Raw genomic sequence first — 19,180 nt, 5'->3', positions numbered from 1 at the left:
GGCGTCCTTTTAAGTATATATTCGAGTCCATTGGGAGATGGAGATATGTAAAAAGCACATCAGTAACGCCAAACTGTAGTGGTGCGGGACGAGGCTCGTCATCGGCGCCGTCCTCTTCTGACGACCGGGACGGGAGGTCCCGCTTCGGGCGACGGCAGATAGCCGAGAATGGCGTATGTCCAAAAATAAAAGCAAAGGAGGAAGAAGGGAAGCGGGTGGAGAAGCCGAAGAAGTCCTCCGGGTGGCGCAGGAACCGACAACTTCTTCCACTGCCGGCCCTGCTCGCCCGTAGGAGGGGGTTAAATAAAATAAAGAAGAGATAAACTAATGTGCAGAGAGAACGGGAAAATAAAGAGAAGACAAGCATGAAGGAGGAGAGCGGGAGAGAGAGAGAGGGGGTACCGCGCACACAGCAAACAGGTGAGAGGACATGAAAGGACTAAGCTCCGTCGCATGCTGGGCCGGGGTGGCGCTCAGAGCTGGAAGCCTTCCATCGGCGCCTCTCGCTGCTCGAAGATGTACTGCTGCTGGCTGACGTCCACCTGGGGGGCGATGCTGCTGTCTTCGTCCTCCGTGCCGAAATAATGCTCAATCAGGTCAAACGCCTTCTGGTAAATCTCCTGGTTCTCGTGACTCTGCAGGAACTCGATTTTGTCAAGGCCTGAAAGTCAAGCGCAAAAAAACGCAAAAGGTCACCTACCGGGGATACGCCGCGTGTCGTACGGAGCAGGGCGGGTGGCAGAGGCGAAGGACCGGCCCCCGTGGACAGCCCTGCACTTACCGTAGGCTTCTTCAATGAGGGCGCAGTAAGGGTTAATGCCGGTACCGTTCCGCTTGGCCTCCTGCTCGCCCAACCGCAAGATGTTCTCCAAGCCATTGAGAGCCACCTGTACGATCTTGGAGTCCATGACCGTCAGGAGGTCGCAGAGAGGTTTAATGCAGCCCAAGTCTACGAGATACCTGCGGGACGGAACAGAAAGGGTGACGGACGCGTCAGGACAGACGGCACAACCAAACATCGTACAGCAGCCCCGTTCCCTGCACGACGGTCGTTTCTCACCGGCCCATCTAAGAGGATGACAGCCGGAGCGTTTAAAGGAGCGTTAACGGTCTAACAGGACATGCGTAGCGGGCGAGTAATACCACGCTGCATCGGGGGACGCAGCCCCCCAATCTCCAGGAAAATACTCGAGAAATGCGTTCTTCCCGGTAATACATTTCCTAAATACATCAGTTGTGGCCCCAGGCAACCTGAGTAGCCATTCAGCCCTGATCCGTGGCCATTTACACCGCCGCAGACACACATGACAGCGCCAGGAGGGGTTAACACGCCGGATGTCGTACTTGATCTGTTCGGCAGAGCCCCCGGACGTGGCGTTGGTGATCGCCCAGGCGGCCTCCTTCCGTGTCCTGAACTCCGCTGTCTGCAGGATGTTTATGAGAGCCGGGAAGATATTCGCGTCTATTACCGTCTGCGTTAAAAGGGGGGAAAGAAAAAAATATATATTATTCTACGGGCGAGCCGTATCGCCTCCCCTATACCGAGAGAACGTCCCTACAGCCATCGCTGCCCCCAACCGCAGCCCTCAGCCTGCGGCGGAGCCCTGCCAACCAAAAGCCACAATTTACTTTTAACCATGAATACGGCCGGTTAGCCAGATTCTTTATGAAAGCTCGCCCATGCTTTAACGCCCATATATATATAAAGCCCATATATCCCCGGCACGGGTCGCTTACCTGGATCTGGACCCTGTTCCCCGCTGTGATGTTGGATATTGTCCAGCAGGCCTCCTTCTTGATGGACTCTTTGGGGCTGCTGAGAAGGTGCAGTAGGCTCTGCAGGGCTGAGCAGTTCAGGATGACCTGCGGACGGACAGGCAGATCCTCAGGCAACGGCGCGAACATAATGATCGTTATACAGACTCCAAAAACATAGAATGTGACAGCAGATCGGCCCCATCCGGCCCCCGTCTAGTCTGCTGTAAAGACTCCAACCTTAATCAGTCGTCGGTCTCGTCTTAGATTCAGGAGCCGTATGTCTATCCCGCGCATGTTTAATTCCCTCACTGTATTACACTCTACTATATCAGGGGCCGTATTAACAGTTAACATATATGTACCTCGGACAGGAACACGTGTGTAACACATGGAACACAGAGATTGACGCAGCTAACCTGTGTCTGGATATCATCCCCGGTGACGATGTTTCCGACAGCCCTGAGTGCCGGAGAGACCACCTTATAATCGTTGTGCCTGCGGAACCAGAAACAGCAATCAGCCAGCGATAACGAATAACGCGTTACAGGACTGGAATACATCACGGAAACATCTACTACACGTGATAATATTCACCCCCCCCGGTATGCGTTTAATGACGCGGGGGCTGCTAATCAATATAAAAAGGAGTACACGTCATCGCGGGGGTCTTACATTAACATTTCCACCAATCGTCTGCACACGCCGGCATCGATCACAGCCTGGATCTTATCGTTGGGTCCGTCCGACAGGTACGAGAGAGCCCAGCAGGCGTCCGCCAGCACGTCCGTGTCCATCACGAAGAGAAGCCAGGACAGGACATTCAGGCACGGGGAGACCTGCGGGGCGGAAAAACGCATGAAACCTGCACATCACGCTAATAACAAGAGAAAACACGCAGCGGCGCAGCCGGGACTGCCGGCACGGCAACGCATCCCGCAAACACTAAACGTAACTGCCGGATATATTCGAAACAAGCAGAACATAGAAAAACATTTGCGATCCGGGTCATTTCTCTCCTCGCATCGGTTATGGACGGCAGCTTTCCCGGTGTGGCTGGCCTGCGTCTCTAGTGACTCCAGGCTGGCTCGGCATTGTGGGAGTTGTAACCCGATGGCGGGTGGAAGTGTTGTCTCGGTCACAGAACTCACCTTGGAGAACTCCGGCGGGGGGTTCTTCCCACGGCACAGGTTAGACAAGGCCCACACCGCGTTTCGGGTCATGGTGAGACGATTCTGCTTGGAAAGTAATCTGAAAAGCGACAAAGACAGAGACCCGGGGGTTAAACGGAAGCGAGAAGACAAACGCAGGTCTGACAGAAGAGAACGTGAACGCCAATAAACAAAATCCTGCTTCCCGCGCAGGCTGCGGCGGGGGGCTCTCCCTGGACCCCCGTTCCCGATCTAAACGTCCCGGAAGAAGCTACGGAGCCCGAGGTGCGTTACACGCCATGCGCTCGCTCACAAGATGTTCAGCCCGTTCCAAACGGCTCGCTTCTCCCCCAAGGATCGTTAGGGGCATCCGTAAAGCCTGGGACCCCCTGTGTAACACCACTGCAATAACCCTTTCTGCCCCGGAGAGCGGCAATTAATTATAAAATAAACTGGGACTGAAAAGGTTAAATGTCAAGCGTTTAATAGTCATAAAGTCCAGAATAACATTGTAACCCCCGGCGCAAACAAAACAAAATATATCCGCTTAAAAACAAAATGTATCTGCTTAAAAACAAAAAGTGACAATTGAGTGGATTTTCGCATTAATGAGCCCCTCTGCAGCGGGTTCTCCACACGCAGCGCATGCGCGACTCCACGATAAGCTTCCCATACGCCAGGCCTATCTTTAAGTAATAAGAAGCGTGACGCTCGGTACTCACTGTAACAGGGAAGGCACGATGTTACAGTCCAGCACATAGTCCCGGCACACGGTGCTGTCTCCGGCGATGTTACCCAGAGCCCAGACGGCCTGCGGGGAGGAAGGACACACGTGAAACGTGTTACCGGCGACACGCAGGGGGGATGACAGCGGTTTGTGACGGCGTGCGGCCGGCAGGGTTATTCCTAACAACCAGAATTGTGAAACTACCCGGACCGGCATCTTGTGTAAGTAAAACCGATGGGGCAGAAACACTTGGGTTTGTATTAAACGAGCCGTCGCTCACTCACTGGTGCTTCGTTATGTCAGGCGTGCGAGCGAGCGTGCGAGGAGCCACGTTCACAAGCTCCCGGTTACGTTACCCTGGTTTCAGGGTTCGGGGCGGATATGGCGGGCCCCGGTTACCTGTTCCTGCACGTCCTCAAACTCCGAGCTCAGCAGTTCTATGAAGATGGGGACGGCGCCGGCCTGGATCACGATGCGCGTCTGCAGCGAGTTCCCCGACGCGATGTTTGTTAAAACCCACGCGGCCTCGAACTGGGAAAGAGACATTTTATTAAAGACATTTATCCGTGCGGTATCTGTAAATCCACGGGGGCCGGTCACGTTCAGGAGAGAAGAGCCAGGACCCTTCACGTCGTGAAAATACCCCAACCTACAGTGATTATTATTGTCTTATAAAGCACCGTCGTATTCTGTAGCGCTGTACAACGGGTAGCAAGGACATGGCTTCCCCTTCTTCTAGTTTCAAAAGAGAAAGAGCATAAGCTCCGATTTCCTGTAAAACACGCCTGATCCGTGCAGAACCGTTGCCCGCGTCCATTTAAATGGAGGGCTGGCATCGCTGTCCCTTTAAACATCCCCCCCGCTTTGCATTAGAAATAGTAAAATCGGCCATTTTTTTTATTTACTCCCAAATGTACTTATTTTTTTTTTACCTGTAGTGTACAGTTTTCTTTCCTCTTCAAAAACTCCACAAACCTGGCGACTACTCCAGGGGTCCCGATGACCTCATCGATGGGGGGATTAGGTTCTGGAAAGACATAAGAGGGCAGTTGACTTTGGGGTTTGGGGTCAAATAAACGAGAAAGAAATTAAAAGCCCCAGCCAATGAAACAAACAATATCGGGATTACTTAGAAACATAATTAGATGTTATATAGATGAGATATATATATACACACACACATCTATAAATATATATATATATAAACCCATAAAAATCTAAAATGATGATGTATTTATTTTTATTTAAATCAGATTTTTTTTCCCCCAACAAATTTAATTTGCTCTGAATTGCACATCCACAAAAAACTTGTGTTGTAAGATTTATCACAACTGAGGCAACAAATAATTAGCTTGAGAAACTTTTTATTTGTAGGGTACAGGTCCCTGGGTCTAGGGGACGTAGATGTATATATATATATATATATACTATTCTATTTATTAGTCTGTTTAGTTTATTTGCTGTATCAGCTTATTACATCATAGTTTCGTTAACTGATGAGAATCAATGATTGTTTTTAAATCACATGATTTAAATCAACCCCCCCGGCGCAGTAATAACACCGAGGGGTCAGGACCCGGAACGCCCCGTTCTATTCACTCCGAACGTCCCTCATCTCTTTCCAAACACTCCAGGCAGCGGGGATAACGGCAGACGGATAACGAGCGGATTTTGGGCGTTCGGTGAGCACAAGGATATCACACGGCAGGAAAACACGGGATACACGCCAACCGCTGGCACACGGCTCGTCTCTCAAAATGAACACACAGTCTCTAGCTACACAACATAGCGAGGGGATTTAAACACGCAAGGGATTGGCACACTGCTCCTGAATCTAGATAAATGGAGCAGTGTCCCAGCAGAGGTGGTAGAGGGTAATACAGTGAGGGGATTAAACATGCATGGGATAGACATACGGCTCCTGAATCTAAGACGAGACCAACGACTGATTAAGGATTGAGTCTTTACAGCAGGAGAAACGGATGGCTAGATGGGGGCCACTGGGGGCCGACCTGCCAGCAGGTTCTGGTTTTCTATTAACCAGATGGAGCTTTTATTCTCATGTCTGTTTTAACAAAAAACTTAAGGATGTCACTGGGGGGCGCTTTTCTCCACCCTGTTTCTGAAGCATTGGATCGTTCATATGTTTTACGGCTTGTAACCGCTCCACAGTATCGCTGACGAGGCGTTTATCCATCACATGCGGGGAAGGGACCGCTGTGCCACAGACGGAGAGTTAATGGACAAAAGAGCACCAGGACTAAAAGAAGGAGCCCCCATTCGCTATATTGTGACCCAAACATAGGATGCATCCAAGCAGCATGTTAAAACAAAGGGGTTTATTCACTAAGTGAAGTAACATTATGAGTGGCCGACACCACCCAGCATCTGCTGCAAGAATAGCTTGGACGGCCCTGTACAAAGCATATTTAAAATCAGCGTGATTCTGTTTTATCACTTTATACTATACTCGGGGAGCTGAAGCCACAATGGTTTGCCCAAAATAGAATTAACCGGTACCAACGCCGGGTGTCACAGATCTAATTACTCGCCCGTCTCCGCGCAGGTTACCTTTTGAGAGAAGCTTTCTGAACTTCTGCGTCGCTGCGAGCTGCTGTTCTGGGTTATTGGAGAAAATCATGTCTATCATGTCAGCCGTGATCACCCCGCTCTGCGAGAGAGAGAGGGAGGGAGAGAGAGAGAGAGAGAGGAGAGAGAGGAAGAGAAGAGAAAGAGAGAAATAATGACACGATGCAAACAGCAACTTAACAAGAAATGCTGACCGATGTCTCTCAATGACTCCTAAACTCCATTAACATTAACGAGGGCCGGTGCACACATATAACATACATGTATAACGTAGAGCGTCTGCATGTATGTGAACCTAATCACCCAGTGTTTCCATCCTGCGGGGTCGGGGGGGCAGGTGAACCCCGAATACAGTCCGTCCGACGTGAATACCGAGGTGTCTGGGTTACTCGGTGCGGCTATCACAGCACACTCAGCTTTACACAGAGGGCCGCAGCTTTACACGGAGGGCCGCAGCTTTACACGGAGGGCCGCAGCTTTACACGGAGGGCCGCTACGTTTTGTGTATAAAATGACGTTCCCGTTTTGCTAGAAACTGCTGGATTTTATTATCCTGCCTTCGAGGAGAGCGTCGATTTTCTTAAAATGTATTCAAAGGCAAACATTCGGTGTAAACAGAAGCCTGGTGAGCAGGCTGCATGTAATTGCGTGTACCGTGTATCAAAACACGCGATGCCACGCTGGCCACACGCACGTCACGCTAGATGAAGCAAGGCCGGCTTCACGTGAAAAAGCCAGAAAACCTGCAGAAGATGGTGGACACCTCTGGGGGCCGGAATAAACAAACAAAGTGCAGGCGCTGGATCTTCTGCTGGCCCCTGGCTCTCAAATAACAGTAAATGTATCGGCCCCGATAGCCAAGTGCCCCCGGCGCGTCCCTGGTGTCCGGCGCGGCGCACGCAGCGAGCCCCGAAGCCCTGCGCTCACCGAAGCCATCTCCATGTTGTTGATCTGTGTCTCGTGGAAGTTGCCGTCGGTCATGCCCTCCTCCTCGGCGGCTTCCTCCGCTGTCGCCACGTTCCGACGCTTGAAGAGCTGGCAGAAGAAACACAAAACGTTTCTTAACATCTATTCCAACGAATCAAGGGACCGCGATTCTCCTTCACGGTAACCGAGCCGACGCCACCATTACACCCCAAAATCAAAGAGGATCGCAGCATGTTTAGATTAACCCTTTCAGTGCCAACCACCCACACCATATGTGGCTGCAAAGTAGACTCAGGGGGCCAACCAGGTCTCATACATGACGGCAATATAGGGTCACCCCCTCCATGATGTGTGAAATGAGGGGGGCAAAAGGGGGAAGCATTTTTATACATATATATTCTTGTGACGCTCCAAGACTTTGAGCGAGCGCTCACCTGCTCCTCCCGTTTCTGCTTGCGCAGCTGCAGCCCCTCTTCCTCTCTCCTCCGGCGCATCTCGTCGGGGTTCAAGGACTTGTTCTTGTAGCTCTTCAGCCGAGAGTTTTCTTTTCCTGAGCTAGTCATGATTTCTGCAAAAGCAAACGACAGGTTAACGTTAAAAGATCTGTAACACAACAACAACAACAACAACAACAACAACGCTATCCGTACGCGGATATAGTAATATACATCTTCCAATATTTGGGGTGACTTCCCCCCCATTCTTATAACATGAAATGGACCAGAGAGTGCGAGTGTTATGTCCGGGTTACCGATTATATAGCTCTGTGGTATATGAAGGCGCTATATAAATGAATAAATAATAATAATAATATTGAATGTTGTAATAAGGGACAGTTAAAAGTCTTTAACCCCTTAATGGAACACAGGAGTGATGGGAGTGATAAAGGGCCATTGGAGCACAGGAGTGATGGGAGTGATAAAGGGCCACTGGGACACAGGAGTGATGGGAGTGATAAAGGGCCATTGGAACCCAGGAGTGATGGGAGTGATAAAGGGCCATTGGAACACAGGAGTGATGGGAGTGATAAAGGGCCATTGGAACACAGGAGTGATGGGAGTGATAAAGGGCCATTGGAGCACAGGAGTGATGGGAGTGATAAAGGACCACTGTACGCCTATGAGATTCCATCACCTTATAAATGGTTAATGAAGACCCACATTATCCAAGAACAGATTCCACGTCACATTTACTAACGCAGTTAAGCGGTTTGTTTAACCCCTTAAGGACCGGGCTCATTTTTCGTTTTGTACCCTGTGGGACCGCAGCTGTTTTGACACTTTTGTGGTGCTTGTGTTCAGCTGTAATTTTCTCCTCACCCATTTAGTGTACCCACATAAGTTATATATTGTTTTTTTCAGGACAAGATGGGCTTTCTTCGGATACCATTATTTTGATCGTATCATCTTATTTACTATAAAAAAAACATGGTGAAAAATTGAAAAAAAACACATTTTATGACTTTTATTTGAAAAATCTTTTACTCACCTAAAAAAGCAAGTAAAAAAACGAGCTAAATAGATTCTACTACTTGTCCTGAGTTTAGAAATACCCAATGTTTTTATGTTTTTTTGCTGTTTTTTGTAAGTTATAGGGCAATAAGTACAAGTAGCGTTTTATGATTTCCAAACCTTTTTTAACAAATCTGGTCAGTCTGCCTCCATCTCCTCTTTGGAAGATCTTTGAAGCCGGTTAACTCAATTTAACCCATTCAAACCATATATTTTTGAAAACTAGACACCCCAGGGTATTCCAAATGCTGTTATTTTAACCCTTTCCATGCACCAATTATAGAACTACACTTTGTCAAACTTTGTAATAGTAATTTTTTTCACACAAATTGTACTTTAGTTATAGATATTCAGGTTCTGGTATATGCCACTGTCAAACAACCCCCCAATATGTGTTCAGGAACATCTCCTGAGTGCAGTGATACCCGACATGCATGGGTTTGTCGGGTTGTTTGAGATTTAAAATGCCACATTTGGGAAGTGCGCTTTTTTTCTCCATTTTGGTCAGTCTGTACCTATGCCCTATCTGTGAGCTAGGCCACTCCAATTTACCCCATCAGCCATTTTTTATATATATTAGACACCCCTTGGGTATTTGAAGTGCTTTTATTTTAACTCTTTGTTGAGATTTTTGAGAAATTTTAGCACTTGCTCAAAATAATAAACTTTATTTTTTTATTTTATTTAATTTTTTTAATACTTTTTTATATTTTTTTTTTACACATTTTGCAATGTACTGGATGGTTCATCTAGTGACATCACTGCATAATTATTTTTAAATGTTAGCACTTTTTTTTTTTTTTTTTCCATTTTTTATTTTTTTTTTGAATATTTTACTAATCACATAGTGATTAGAAAGCTGGGCTCCATTGACTTGCATGGTTGAATGCAGTACCTGTATTCAACCTGCAAGTGGAGCCAGAGTTCTCTAGAGGGTCTGGAGACCGTCTAGCTAACTCTCTCATCTTTATTGTTTATTTTCCCGGGCCGCCGCCATCTTTCTTGATGGCGAAGATCACCGGCAGCTGCGGCTGTGACCGCTCTCCGGAGCGGTCACAGCCCATCCTAAACGCTTTTAAAACGGGCGTCCGCCGCCATACAATGTATGGCGGCTGTTGACGCTCCGGGGAGGGGCCAGACATGGCCCCCGATGCCGATCTCGGCGTTACTGAATGCCTCGACATCGAGGCATTACAGTAACGCCGTTTAAGCGAAGAAAGTGATCGCTGATCACTTTCTAAGCTTATTTTATTTTATGACGGTTCAGGACCGTCAAAGGTCATTTAGCGACCTTCATGTCATGACGGTCCTGAACCGGCAAAGGTCGCGAAGGGGTTAAAGCCGGCGGCGCACTCGATCCAGACGCGGACCCGGTTAACGTTTACTCGCCGGGAGCCCAAAAGAGCTACGGGAAAAACCGTGAGGCTAAAATCTGCCCCCTTGGAACGCCGAGCACCGTGGCTGGGATTCACCGTCAGATACAATTAAAAAAACGCCGGCGACCACATGATGAGTAAATCCGCTAAAGTCCTCCGTGTGACAGCTGGTCCCATCGGCTCTGCCAGGAAGAGACCCGCGAGTCGCATTCTGCAAAGGAACCCAACGATGGACCAGAGAAAAAACAGACAATCTGTTCAAAGCCGCTTCCAAAACAGCCAGAAATTACAGAGAAAAGACGGCGATTCTGCCTGTGAGGTTTGGAGCCAGACCTTTTTTTTTCTTTCCCAATCACGTTTCTGTTCCTGGCAGCTGGGGTCGCCGAGGCATGCCATACACTAACATGCATTTACACACGCTAACACCATACACTAACACCATACAGTAACACCATACACTAACACCATACACTAACACCATACACTAACACGCATTTACACACGCTAACACCACAGTAACACCATACACTAACACCATACACTAACACCATACACTAACACCATACACTAACACCATACACTAACACCATACACTAACACCATACACTAACACGCATTTACACACGCTAACACCATACAGTAACACACGCGCACTAACATCCTACTCTCATGTACACACATACACAATGAAACTGGCTCTACAATACAGCAGACATACTGACGCGGCACTATCCATACACACACTGACTCCGGCACTATACACACACTGACTCTAGCACTATACACACACACACACTGACTCCGGCACTATACACACACACACTGACTCCGGCACTATACACACACACACACACTGACTCTGGCACTATACACACACACACTGACTCTGGCACTATACACACACACACACACTGACTCTAGCACTATACACACACACACTGACTCTAGCACTATACACACACACACTGACTCTGGCACTATACACACACACACACACTGACTCTAGCACTATACACACACACACTGACTCCGGCACTATCCATACACACACTGACTCCGGCACTATCCATACACACACTGACTCCGGCACTATCCATACACACACTGACTCCGGCACTATCCATACACACACTGACTCCGGCACTATCCATTTACTATGCCATCAGTAATCCGGCACCCTATGCTTTTTCTGCCGGGTTCCGGTGAGGCGAGCGCCGTGAGGCACCCAGCTGGGCCCCGTGGGCCCCGTGCATTAAGTGACCCCACTGGGAGCCTCACAGCACCCGCTTCACCACGTCCCTGCATGAAAGGGTCAGGTCCCGGATTCACGATAACAAAACCCCGGCCTACGCGAACTGGTTTGTCGAGGCTCATGGAAAAGAATTGCTTGTAAAGCAGGCAAGCAAAAAAAAAAAGTTAAGAGGTTTTCTACTGTACATTCAGGCAAGCGGCAGGCAGTAAATGAAAGCTCGCTCGGTGCCTCGCTGGTACTCTGCCCGGGTCCGCATGGCGCAGATAATATGAGCTGGTTTCATGCCAGTGCCGGGGCCGCTTGCGTTACTCGCACAAACAATGCCTCTCATATCGCGCAGGCAGCAGTTTGCTCCCCTTTCTGCTTCCCTAATATTAAAGGGGCCGTTCCACTTAAAATGTAAAAGCGGAATCCTCATTCCTGGTCCCGCTGAACGCCCGAACCTGTCTCACAAATAGTCCTTTAAACATTTACATTTTGCCTCATTCATAAATCCCCAATTATCAGGTGACACAAAAGCAGGCTTTTGATAGGTTGCTGCTGTAGAAACTGGAGAAAATAATAAAATAAAGCTTTCTAAAGCTTGGTGGGTTTTTTTCTGTGATCTGCGGAGGTTTCGTGGTTTAACGTTCTGGAGGAACAGCAGCTTTAAAACCACACAGAGATATCCCCGCTATCCAAAACCTATGAAACCCTTCGTAGGCTGAAAGCGAGGGAGCAAATACCGTTCATTTATACGGGAAAACATTGTTTAGCCAAAAAATCGTAACAATTAACCCTAAAATAACACAAGCATATGCTAAAAGCAGGAATGATATGATAAATACATGGGGAAGACGGCGAGCACACCGGACAGGTGGCGGGGTGTTGGGCCGAGTCGTTGGAGGTCGGGGGGGTAGGAGAGAGGGGAAGAGGGTCACTTTTTAACACCCATCAGGGCAGGCAGGTCACTAGCGGCTGTACCTTCTATGTCTGCCCCGTCTCGGTGTCGAAGGTCGAGGTTCATCGTCGGCTGCGGCTGATGTGGAGGCTTGAAACGCGGCAGCATGTCTGACAGCTCAGCCCGACGCGTTACGCAGGCGCTCAAAACATCCTACGTACTTTTGTGGCATTGACTGCGTCAACCGTAGCTAAATTCTCACCCAAGCCCTTCGCGTTCGGTTCCCGAGGGCGACTTCACTTTTGGGTCGCTCGCCTTTGCGTTCGGTTTTGATTCGTATTCTTGGTCATGGGGGGGGGGACGAAACCCCCTCAACATCATCTTCATCAACTTCCACCAAACCCAGCCTCCTCAACCAAAGCCAAGAGCATCTTCAAGGTGACCAGCTGCCAATTATATGTTGTGGTCTTCCAAGAACCCGGGCAAAGAGCCTTGAAAGTTGCCCCCTCTGTCAATGGCAGAACAAAACGCATCATATTATGACCTGGTAATCCTTAACGCAACGCGGATGTTACCGCCATACCCCGGTAATGCCCGGCGGACGAGCAGCACCGTTATCGCCAACCACGACACACCAACCGCCGAGGTTATTTCCTAAAAGGACGAACGTCTCCACTCGGGTTTTCCAACCGCTTGGATGTGAGCGACAGGTAACTTCTTTTACCAACGCCTGCGAGCGCCTCGGATTCCCTGAATGGGAGCGTCGGGGTAAACCGGTCCCTCCATGCTTCTCTCCTGCGCTCTCGCCGGTTAAACAGCCTCCTTCTGTAACTATTTTCTTCAGTTCTTCTGGGGACCTTTTGGCAGCTGCAGCATCAGCTGAAGCACTCTCTCCGGTAACGTTTAAGCTGCGAGGCTGCCCTCGGCTCAAGAAACGATCAACCCCCCCCCATGACTCCCTTTAAATTCCTCTCGGACGCTGCAAAGCGATGGCACTCAGATGCTGTCGGCGGCACTCAGATGCTGTCGGCGGCGCTCTCTCGCTGACTGGGGGGCGCGCTGCCCCTATAACAGCGTAAAGCGGAGTTTTGAAATGAACGGCGTTTGGGTTTTTGCTGTTATCTTCCTTTTTCACATAAATATTGCCAAGGACCAGCGGTTACATTTAGCATCAATACAAAGTAGCTCTATTGTATCAGATTTGCCGCTTATGCGCGGATTCCCACCGCCGGCCCCCGGCAGCTCCTTGTCTTCAGCAGGTTAATACGCACTCAGTGTTGTCGAGGGGGGGGGCGGCTGCATTGCTTTTAACATTCTTAGCGTTTATGGGAATAGCTGTGCATTAAAATAAAATGACATAAAGTGCTGAAGCATAAACAGACATAAAGTGCTGAAAATAATACGGGGGGGGGGGCGTGGAAGGCTTTGAGCGTGAAGACAGAAAATAAAGTCCGTTTGGCTGAACCTCCCCCCAGTCTGAGAGCCCCGAGACCGCAAATATTTATCCACGAGACAGAAAACAAACCAATGGCCGGAGCGAGTTATTCCGCTGGTCACGGGTATAATATATATATATATAATACCGCACTGTATATAACATAACGTGTTTAACACCTTAGGGGGCACTCCCGGCAGCACATGACAGCTGCCGGGTCCCTTTAAACGTTCTTGCTTCCCCTGTTAAGGCATTTGCCCCTTCCGCCCGATCCCCGGGTATTTTCCACGCAGGAGATGCCTTCAGCCGAAGGGTCTCCCAACAAGCGATAAACTCATTCCAGTCTCCCCCGGCGCAGGCTCGGTGAAGGCTGCGGGCAGGGGGCTATTAGACCCCCATCAGCAGGGGCAGAAAGAATCCCTACTGATTTCAGTGCTTTCCTGCCTTAAGCAGCCAATCAGCGGCTAGGATTGTTGCCCCATGGAGGAGGAGGGCAGCTGCAGCTTCTAGCTCAAGTACGTGCTTTTATTTATTTTTGAAGTCCCCACAGAGGGTTAATGTGCATTATTCTATGGTGGGGCTGCTAGGCTCAGTAAACTGCCCCTTTCACACTTTGATGATGTCAGAGCGTCCCTTTAAAGAGCGTCGGGAATGCAGAACAGAACCGCTTTTAGACATCTCTGTATTACACGGGGCTTGAGCATAATGTTCCCTATATAGTGACGCATCCTTACTCCGTACACCCTGACCCCCCGTGATATACATCCTACACGTCCGCACAAAACATCATATTCTGGGTTGACAGCTCTGATTTAAAGCTTTAGTGACAAGGTCTGCAGGCAGCTTGTCTGGGTCCTTTCTATGCTCCTTGTATTGGTTTGCTATGCATTTCCTTTCTTTAGGTGTGTTCGGGACAGGACTGATTTTGTGCACATGGCACGTGTACCACATGCCTAGACCTGCCACCTAGACTGAATCCTACCAGCCCTGCCCTGTATACACTACTCCTGATACCCTCTGCTATAATAACCATACACATACGGCACACATGCCTATTCTAACCTATGTATATGTACAGTGCTGTGCCTTACACCGGCAGCACCAAACGTGCATGGGGGGAGAGGGTCAGGGCTGCAAGGGAAAGGATTTGGGGTGGAAATCCCTCCATACATGCGTGCAAAATAACAACAACAACAACAACAATAATAATAACAATAATAATAATGCAATTGTCAGAAGGCACCCGGATACTAAGCGGATACGGGGGGCTGAAGCGCTTTCATACGGGCCAAGCATATAGAGAGGGGAGATTTAAATACTTTACATTACGATCTCATACTATAACCAACACAAACCCCACATATTAAACCCTTTGTATTATATACGTTCCTGTAACGGATTAATATTAAACCCTTTGTATTATATATGTTCCTATAACAGATTAATATTAAACCCTTTGTATTATATATGTTCCTGTAACGGATTAATATTAAACCCTTTGTATTATATATGTTCCTGTAACAGTTTAATATTAAACCCTTTGTATTATATATGTTCCTGTAACAGTTTAATATTAAACCCTTTGTATTATATATGTTCCTGTAACAGTTTAATATTAAACCCTTTGTATTATATATGTTCCTGTAACAGATTAATATTAAACCCTTTGTATTATATATGTTCCTGTAACAGTTTAATATTAAACCCTTTGTATTATATATGTTCCTGTAACAGTTTAATATTAAACCCTTTGTATTATATATGTTCCTGTAACAGATTAATATTAAACCCTTTGTATTATATATGTTCCTGTAACAGTTTAATATTAAACCCTTTGTATTATATATGTTCCTGTAACAGTTTAATATTAAACCCTTTGTATTATATATGTTCCTGTAACAGTTTAATATTAAACCCTTTGTATTATATATGTTCCTGTAACAGATTAATATTAAACCCTTTGTATTATATATGTTCCTGTAACAGTTTAATATTAAACCCTTTGTATTATATATGTTCCTGTAACAGTTTAATATTAAACCCTTTGTATTATATATATGTTCCTATAACAGTTTAATATTAAACCCTTTGTATTATATATGTTCCTGTAACGGTTTAATATTAAACCCTTTGTATTATATATGTTCCTATAACAGTTTAATATTAAACCCTTCGTATTATATATGTTCCTATAACAGTTTAATATTAAACCCTTTGTATTATATATGTTCCTGTAACGGTTTAATATTAAACCCTTTGTATTATATATGTTCCTATAACAGTTTAATATGAAACCCTTCGTATTATATATGTTCCTATAACAGATTAATATTAAACCCTTTGTATTATATATGTTCCTGTAACAGTTTAATATTAAACCCTTTGTATTATATATATGTTCCTGTAACAGATTAATATTAAACCCTTTGTATTATATATGTTCCTGTAACGGTTTAATATTAAACCCTTTGTATTATATATGTTCCTATAACAGATTAATATTAAACCCTTTGTATTATATATGTTCCTGTAACAGTTTAATATTAAACCCTTTGTATTATATATGTTCCTGTAACAGTTTAATATTAAACCCTTTGTATTATATATGTTCCTATAACAGATTAATATTAAACCCTTTGTATTATATATGTTCCTGTAACAGTTTAATATTAAACCCTTTGTATTATATATGTTCCTGTAACAGTTTAATATTAAACCCTTTGTATTATATATGTTCCTATAACAGTTTAATATTAAACCCTTTGTATTATATATGTTCCTATAATAGTTTAATATTAAACCCTTCGTATTATATATGTTCCTGTAACAGTTTAATATTAAACCCTTTGTATTATATATGTTCCTGTAACAGTTTAATATTAAACCCTTTGTATTATATATGTTCCTGTAACAGATTAATATTAAACCCTTTGTATTATATATGTTCCTGTAACAGTTTAATATTAAACCCTTTGTATTATATCTGATCCTATAACAGTTTAATATTAAACCCTTCGTATTATATATGTTCCTGTAACAGTTTAATATTAAACCCTTTGTATTATATATGTTCCTGTAACAGTTTAATATTGAACCCTTTGTATTATATATGTTCCTATAACAGTTTAATATTAAACCCTTTGTATTATATATGTTCCTGTAACGGTTTAATACGCTGTGCTGTATAGTAACGCAGTATAGATTAGACGCAGGGCAGGTGTAAAATGTACGTTAATGCCCAAATACTTACATTCCCTTCACTTCTAACAATTCTAGCTTTATTATAAAAATAACACTCATATCCTGCATATAACTCTAAAAAGCTGTGTATAATAATCATATACCCATACTATACGCTGTGCTGTACAGTGACATACAGCTCACACTATACATAAATAACAGAGCAGGTGTCTGGAAAGGTCATGTCCACATATTTACCTCCCGCTACTAATAACTGCAGCACTAATAATAATAATTATAGAATAAACATAATCCCCACTATGTACATGCGCCTATTCCTAAAGTATACAAGGTGCTCTACAGTGCTGTGTATAGTGACAGCTCACACTATACATAATACAGAGCAGGTGTATATAACGGTGCTGCCCAAATATTTACCTTCCTCTAATAAATCTATCGTTATTAACAGTAGAAATATTATCTCATACAGATATTAAATCCTATGTCTACTATTGTTATATATAGCACTATCATATTCCGTAGCGCTGTACAATGTATTAGCATTATTGTTTTATATAACGCTGTCATGTTCCGTAAGACCGCAGCGCTGTACAATGTGTATTATTATTGTTTTATTTAGCGCCAGCATATTCCGTAGCGCTGTAAAATGTGTTATAATTATTATTATTTATATATCGCCGTCATACTCCGCAGCGCTGTACAATGTGTGTTATTATTATTTATATATCGCCGTCATACTCCGCAGCGCTGTACAATGTGTGTTATTATTATTTATATATCGCCGTCATACTCCGCAGCGCTGTACAATGTGTGTTATTATTATTTATATATCGCCATCATACTCCGCAGCGCTGTACAATGTGTTATTATTATTTATATATCGCCGTCATACTCCGCAGCGCTGTACAATGTGTGTTATTATTATTTATATATCGCCGTCATACTCTGCAGCGCTGTACAATGTGTGTTATTATTATTTATATATCGCCGTCATACTCCGCAGCGCTGTACAATGTGTTATTATTATTTATATATCACCGTCATACTCCGCAGCGCTGTACAATGTGTGTTATTATTATTTATATATCGCCGTCATAGTCCGCAGTGCTGTACAATGTGTGTTATTATTATTATTTATATATCGCCGTCATACTCCGCAGCGCTGTACAATGTGTTATTATTATTTATATATCGCCGTCATACTCCGCAGCGCTGTACAATATGTATTATTATTTATATATCGCCGTCATACTCCGCAGCGCTGTACAATATGTATTATTATTTATATATCGCCATCATACTCCGTAGCGCTGTACAATGTGTAGACAGGACAACAATACGAATTACAGAAACAACAGGTGAGGAGGGGCCCTGCGCACAGGAGCTTACAATCTAAATATAGTCTAATAATTCTGTACCAGATATTTACCTTCATTTACCTTTATTCATAATAATAATCACACATACCCCCCATATAGCTACTAAAACCAATATACATGGTGCTACGCAGTGCTGTATACACTGACACAGAGCTCGCAATATACCGTACATAACACCAAATACCAAAGATTTACCTTCAATTAATAATTCTGTCATTATCAACAATAAAAATATTAAGACATATTACATATGGACATAATTCTGTACCCACAGCATACACGGTGCTATACAGCGCTGTGCACACATGAAGCAAACACCAAACATAATGTGACATCCAAGTACTTACCCCCTCCTTCTACTAAAATGACCATTATTAATAATAATAATAATAATAATATACTAACGGTACATATAGATATTAAACCCTATGTATGATAACCCTGCGCCCGCTGTATACCCGGTGCTGTGCAGTGACAGATGACTGACAATATACATTATTACAGAGCAGGTGTATATAGAGAAGATGCCCATAAGGTTCAATGCAATGTCTAATGATGATGATGACTCCGGTGAGATACCCTCTTGCCCCAGACACATTTATGCTGCCCAGTATTGCCCGCAGTAGCCCCCAGACTATTCGGCGCTGTACAGTAAAGGTCACGCAGTATTACAGCCCGGGCGGTATACACACATATAGGCTCTGAAAGAGTATGTCGGATTAACCCTTGCCACCCCGCAGTTAACCCCTCCCTTCCTGCCATGCCACCCAGGCCGCTGCCGGTCCCCGGTCTGACGCAGTGGCGGCTGCCGCTTACCTGGCTCGCTCCCCGGCCTGTGTACTATCCAAAAGTGTCAATGTCCGCTTGTGCCCCGTGCTTTTTCCCGCACTGTGCCCACTCTCCGCCGTTCTAGCCGGTCTCGGGCCCGTTCTGCCGCAGCCGCCGGTATTCCGTCCTGCGTGTGAAGGCAGTGCACATGCGCAGAGTGCGATGGAGC

General features: G+C 45.6%; 1 protein-coding gene across 1 annotated transcript; it reads right to left on the bottom strand.

Annotated features, from left to right (window-relative positions):
- Positions 1–380: 380 nt before the first annotated feature.
- On the bottom strand, positions 381–19,159 carry KPNA1 (karyopherin subunit alpha 1). The gene is made up of 14 exons (XM_053455435.1): positions 19,000–19,159; positions 7,584–7,717; positions 7,150–7,257; positions 6,205–6,304; positions 4,566–4,660; positions 4,033–4,164; positions 3,629–3,717; positions 2,907–3,006; positions 2,431–2,594; positions 2,175–2,253; positions 1,738–1,863; positions 1,345–1,472; positions 782–960; positions 381–661 (listed from the first exon to the last, which is right to left on the bottom strand). The coding sequence occupies exons 2-14, from the start codon at positions 7,710–7,712 to the stop codon at positions 474–476; spliced, it is 1,617 nt and encodes a 538-aa protein (XP_053311410.1). The 5' UTR covers positions 7,713–7,717; positions 19,000–19,159; the 3' UTR covers positions 381–473.
- Positions 19,160–19,180: the final 21 nt, after the last annotated feature.

This window comes from Spea bombifrons, chromosome 2 (genome assembly GCF_027358695.1).
Source record: "Spea bombifrons isolate aSpeBom1 chromosome 2, aSpeBom1.2.pri, whole genome shotgun sequence".
NCBI classification, from domain to species: Eukaryota; Metazoa; Chordata; class Amphibia; order Anura; family Pelobatidae; genus Spea; species Spea bombifrons.
This window is presented reverse-complemented; position numbering and strand designations above follow the sequence as displayed.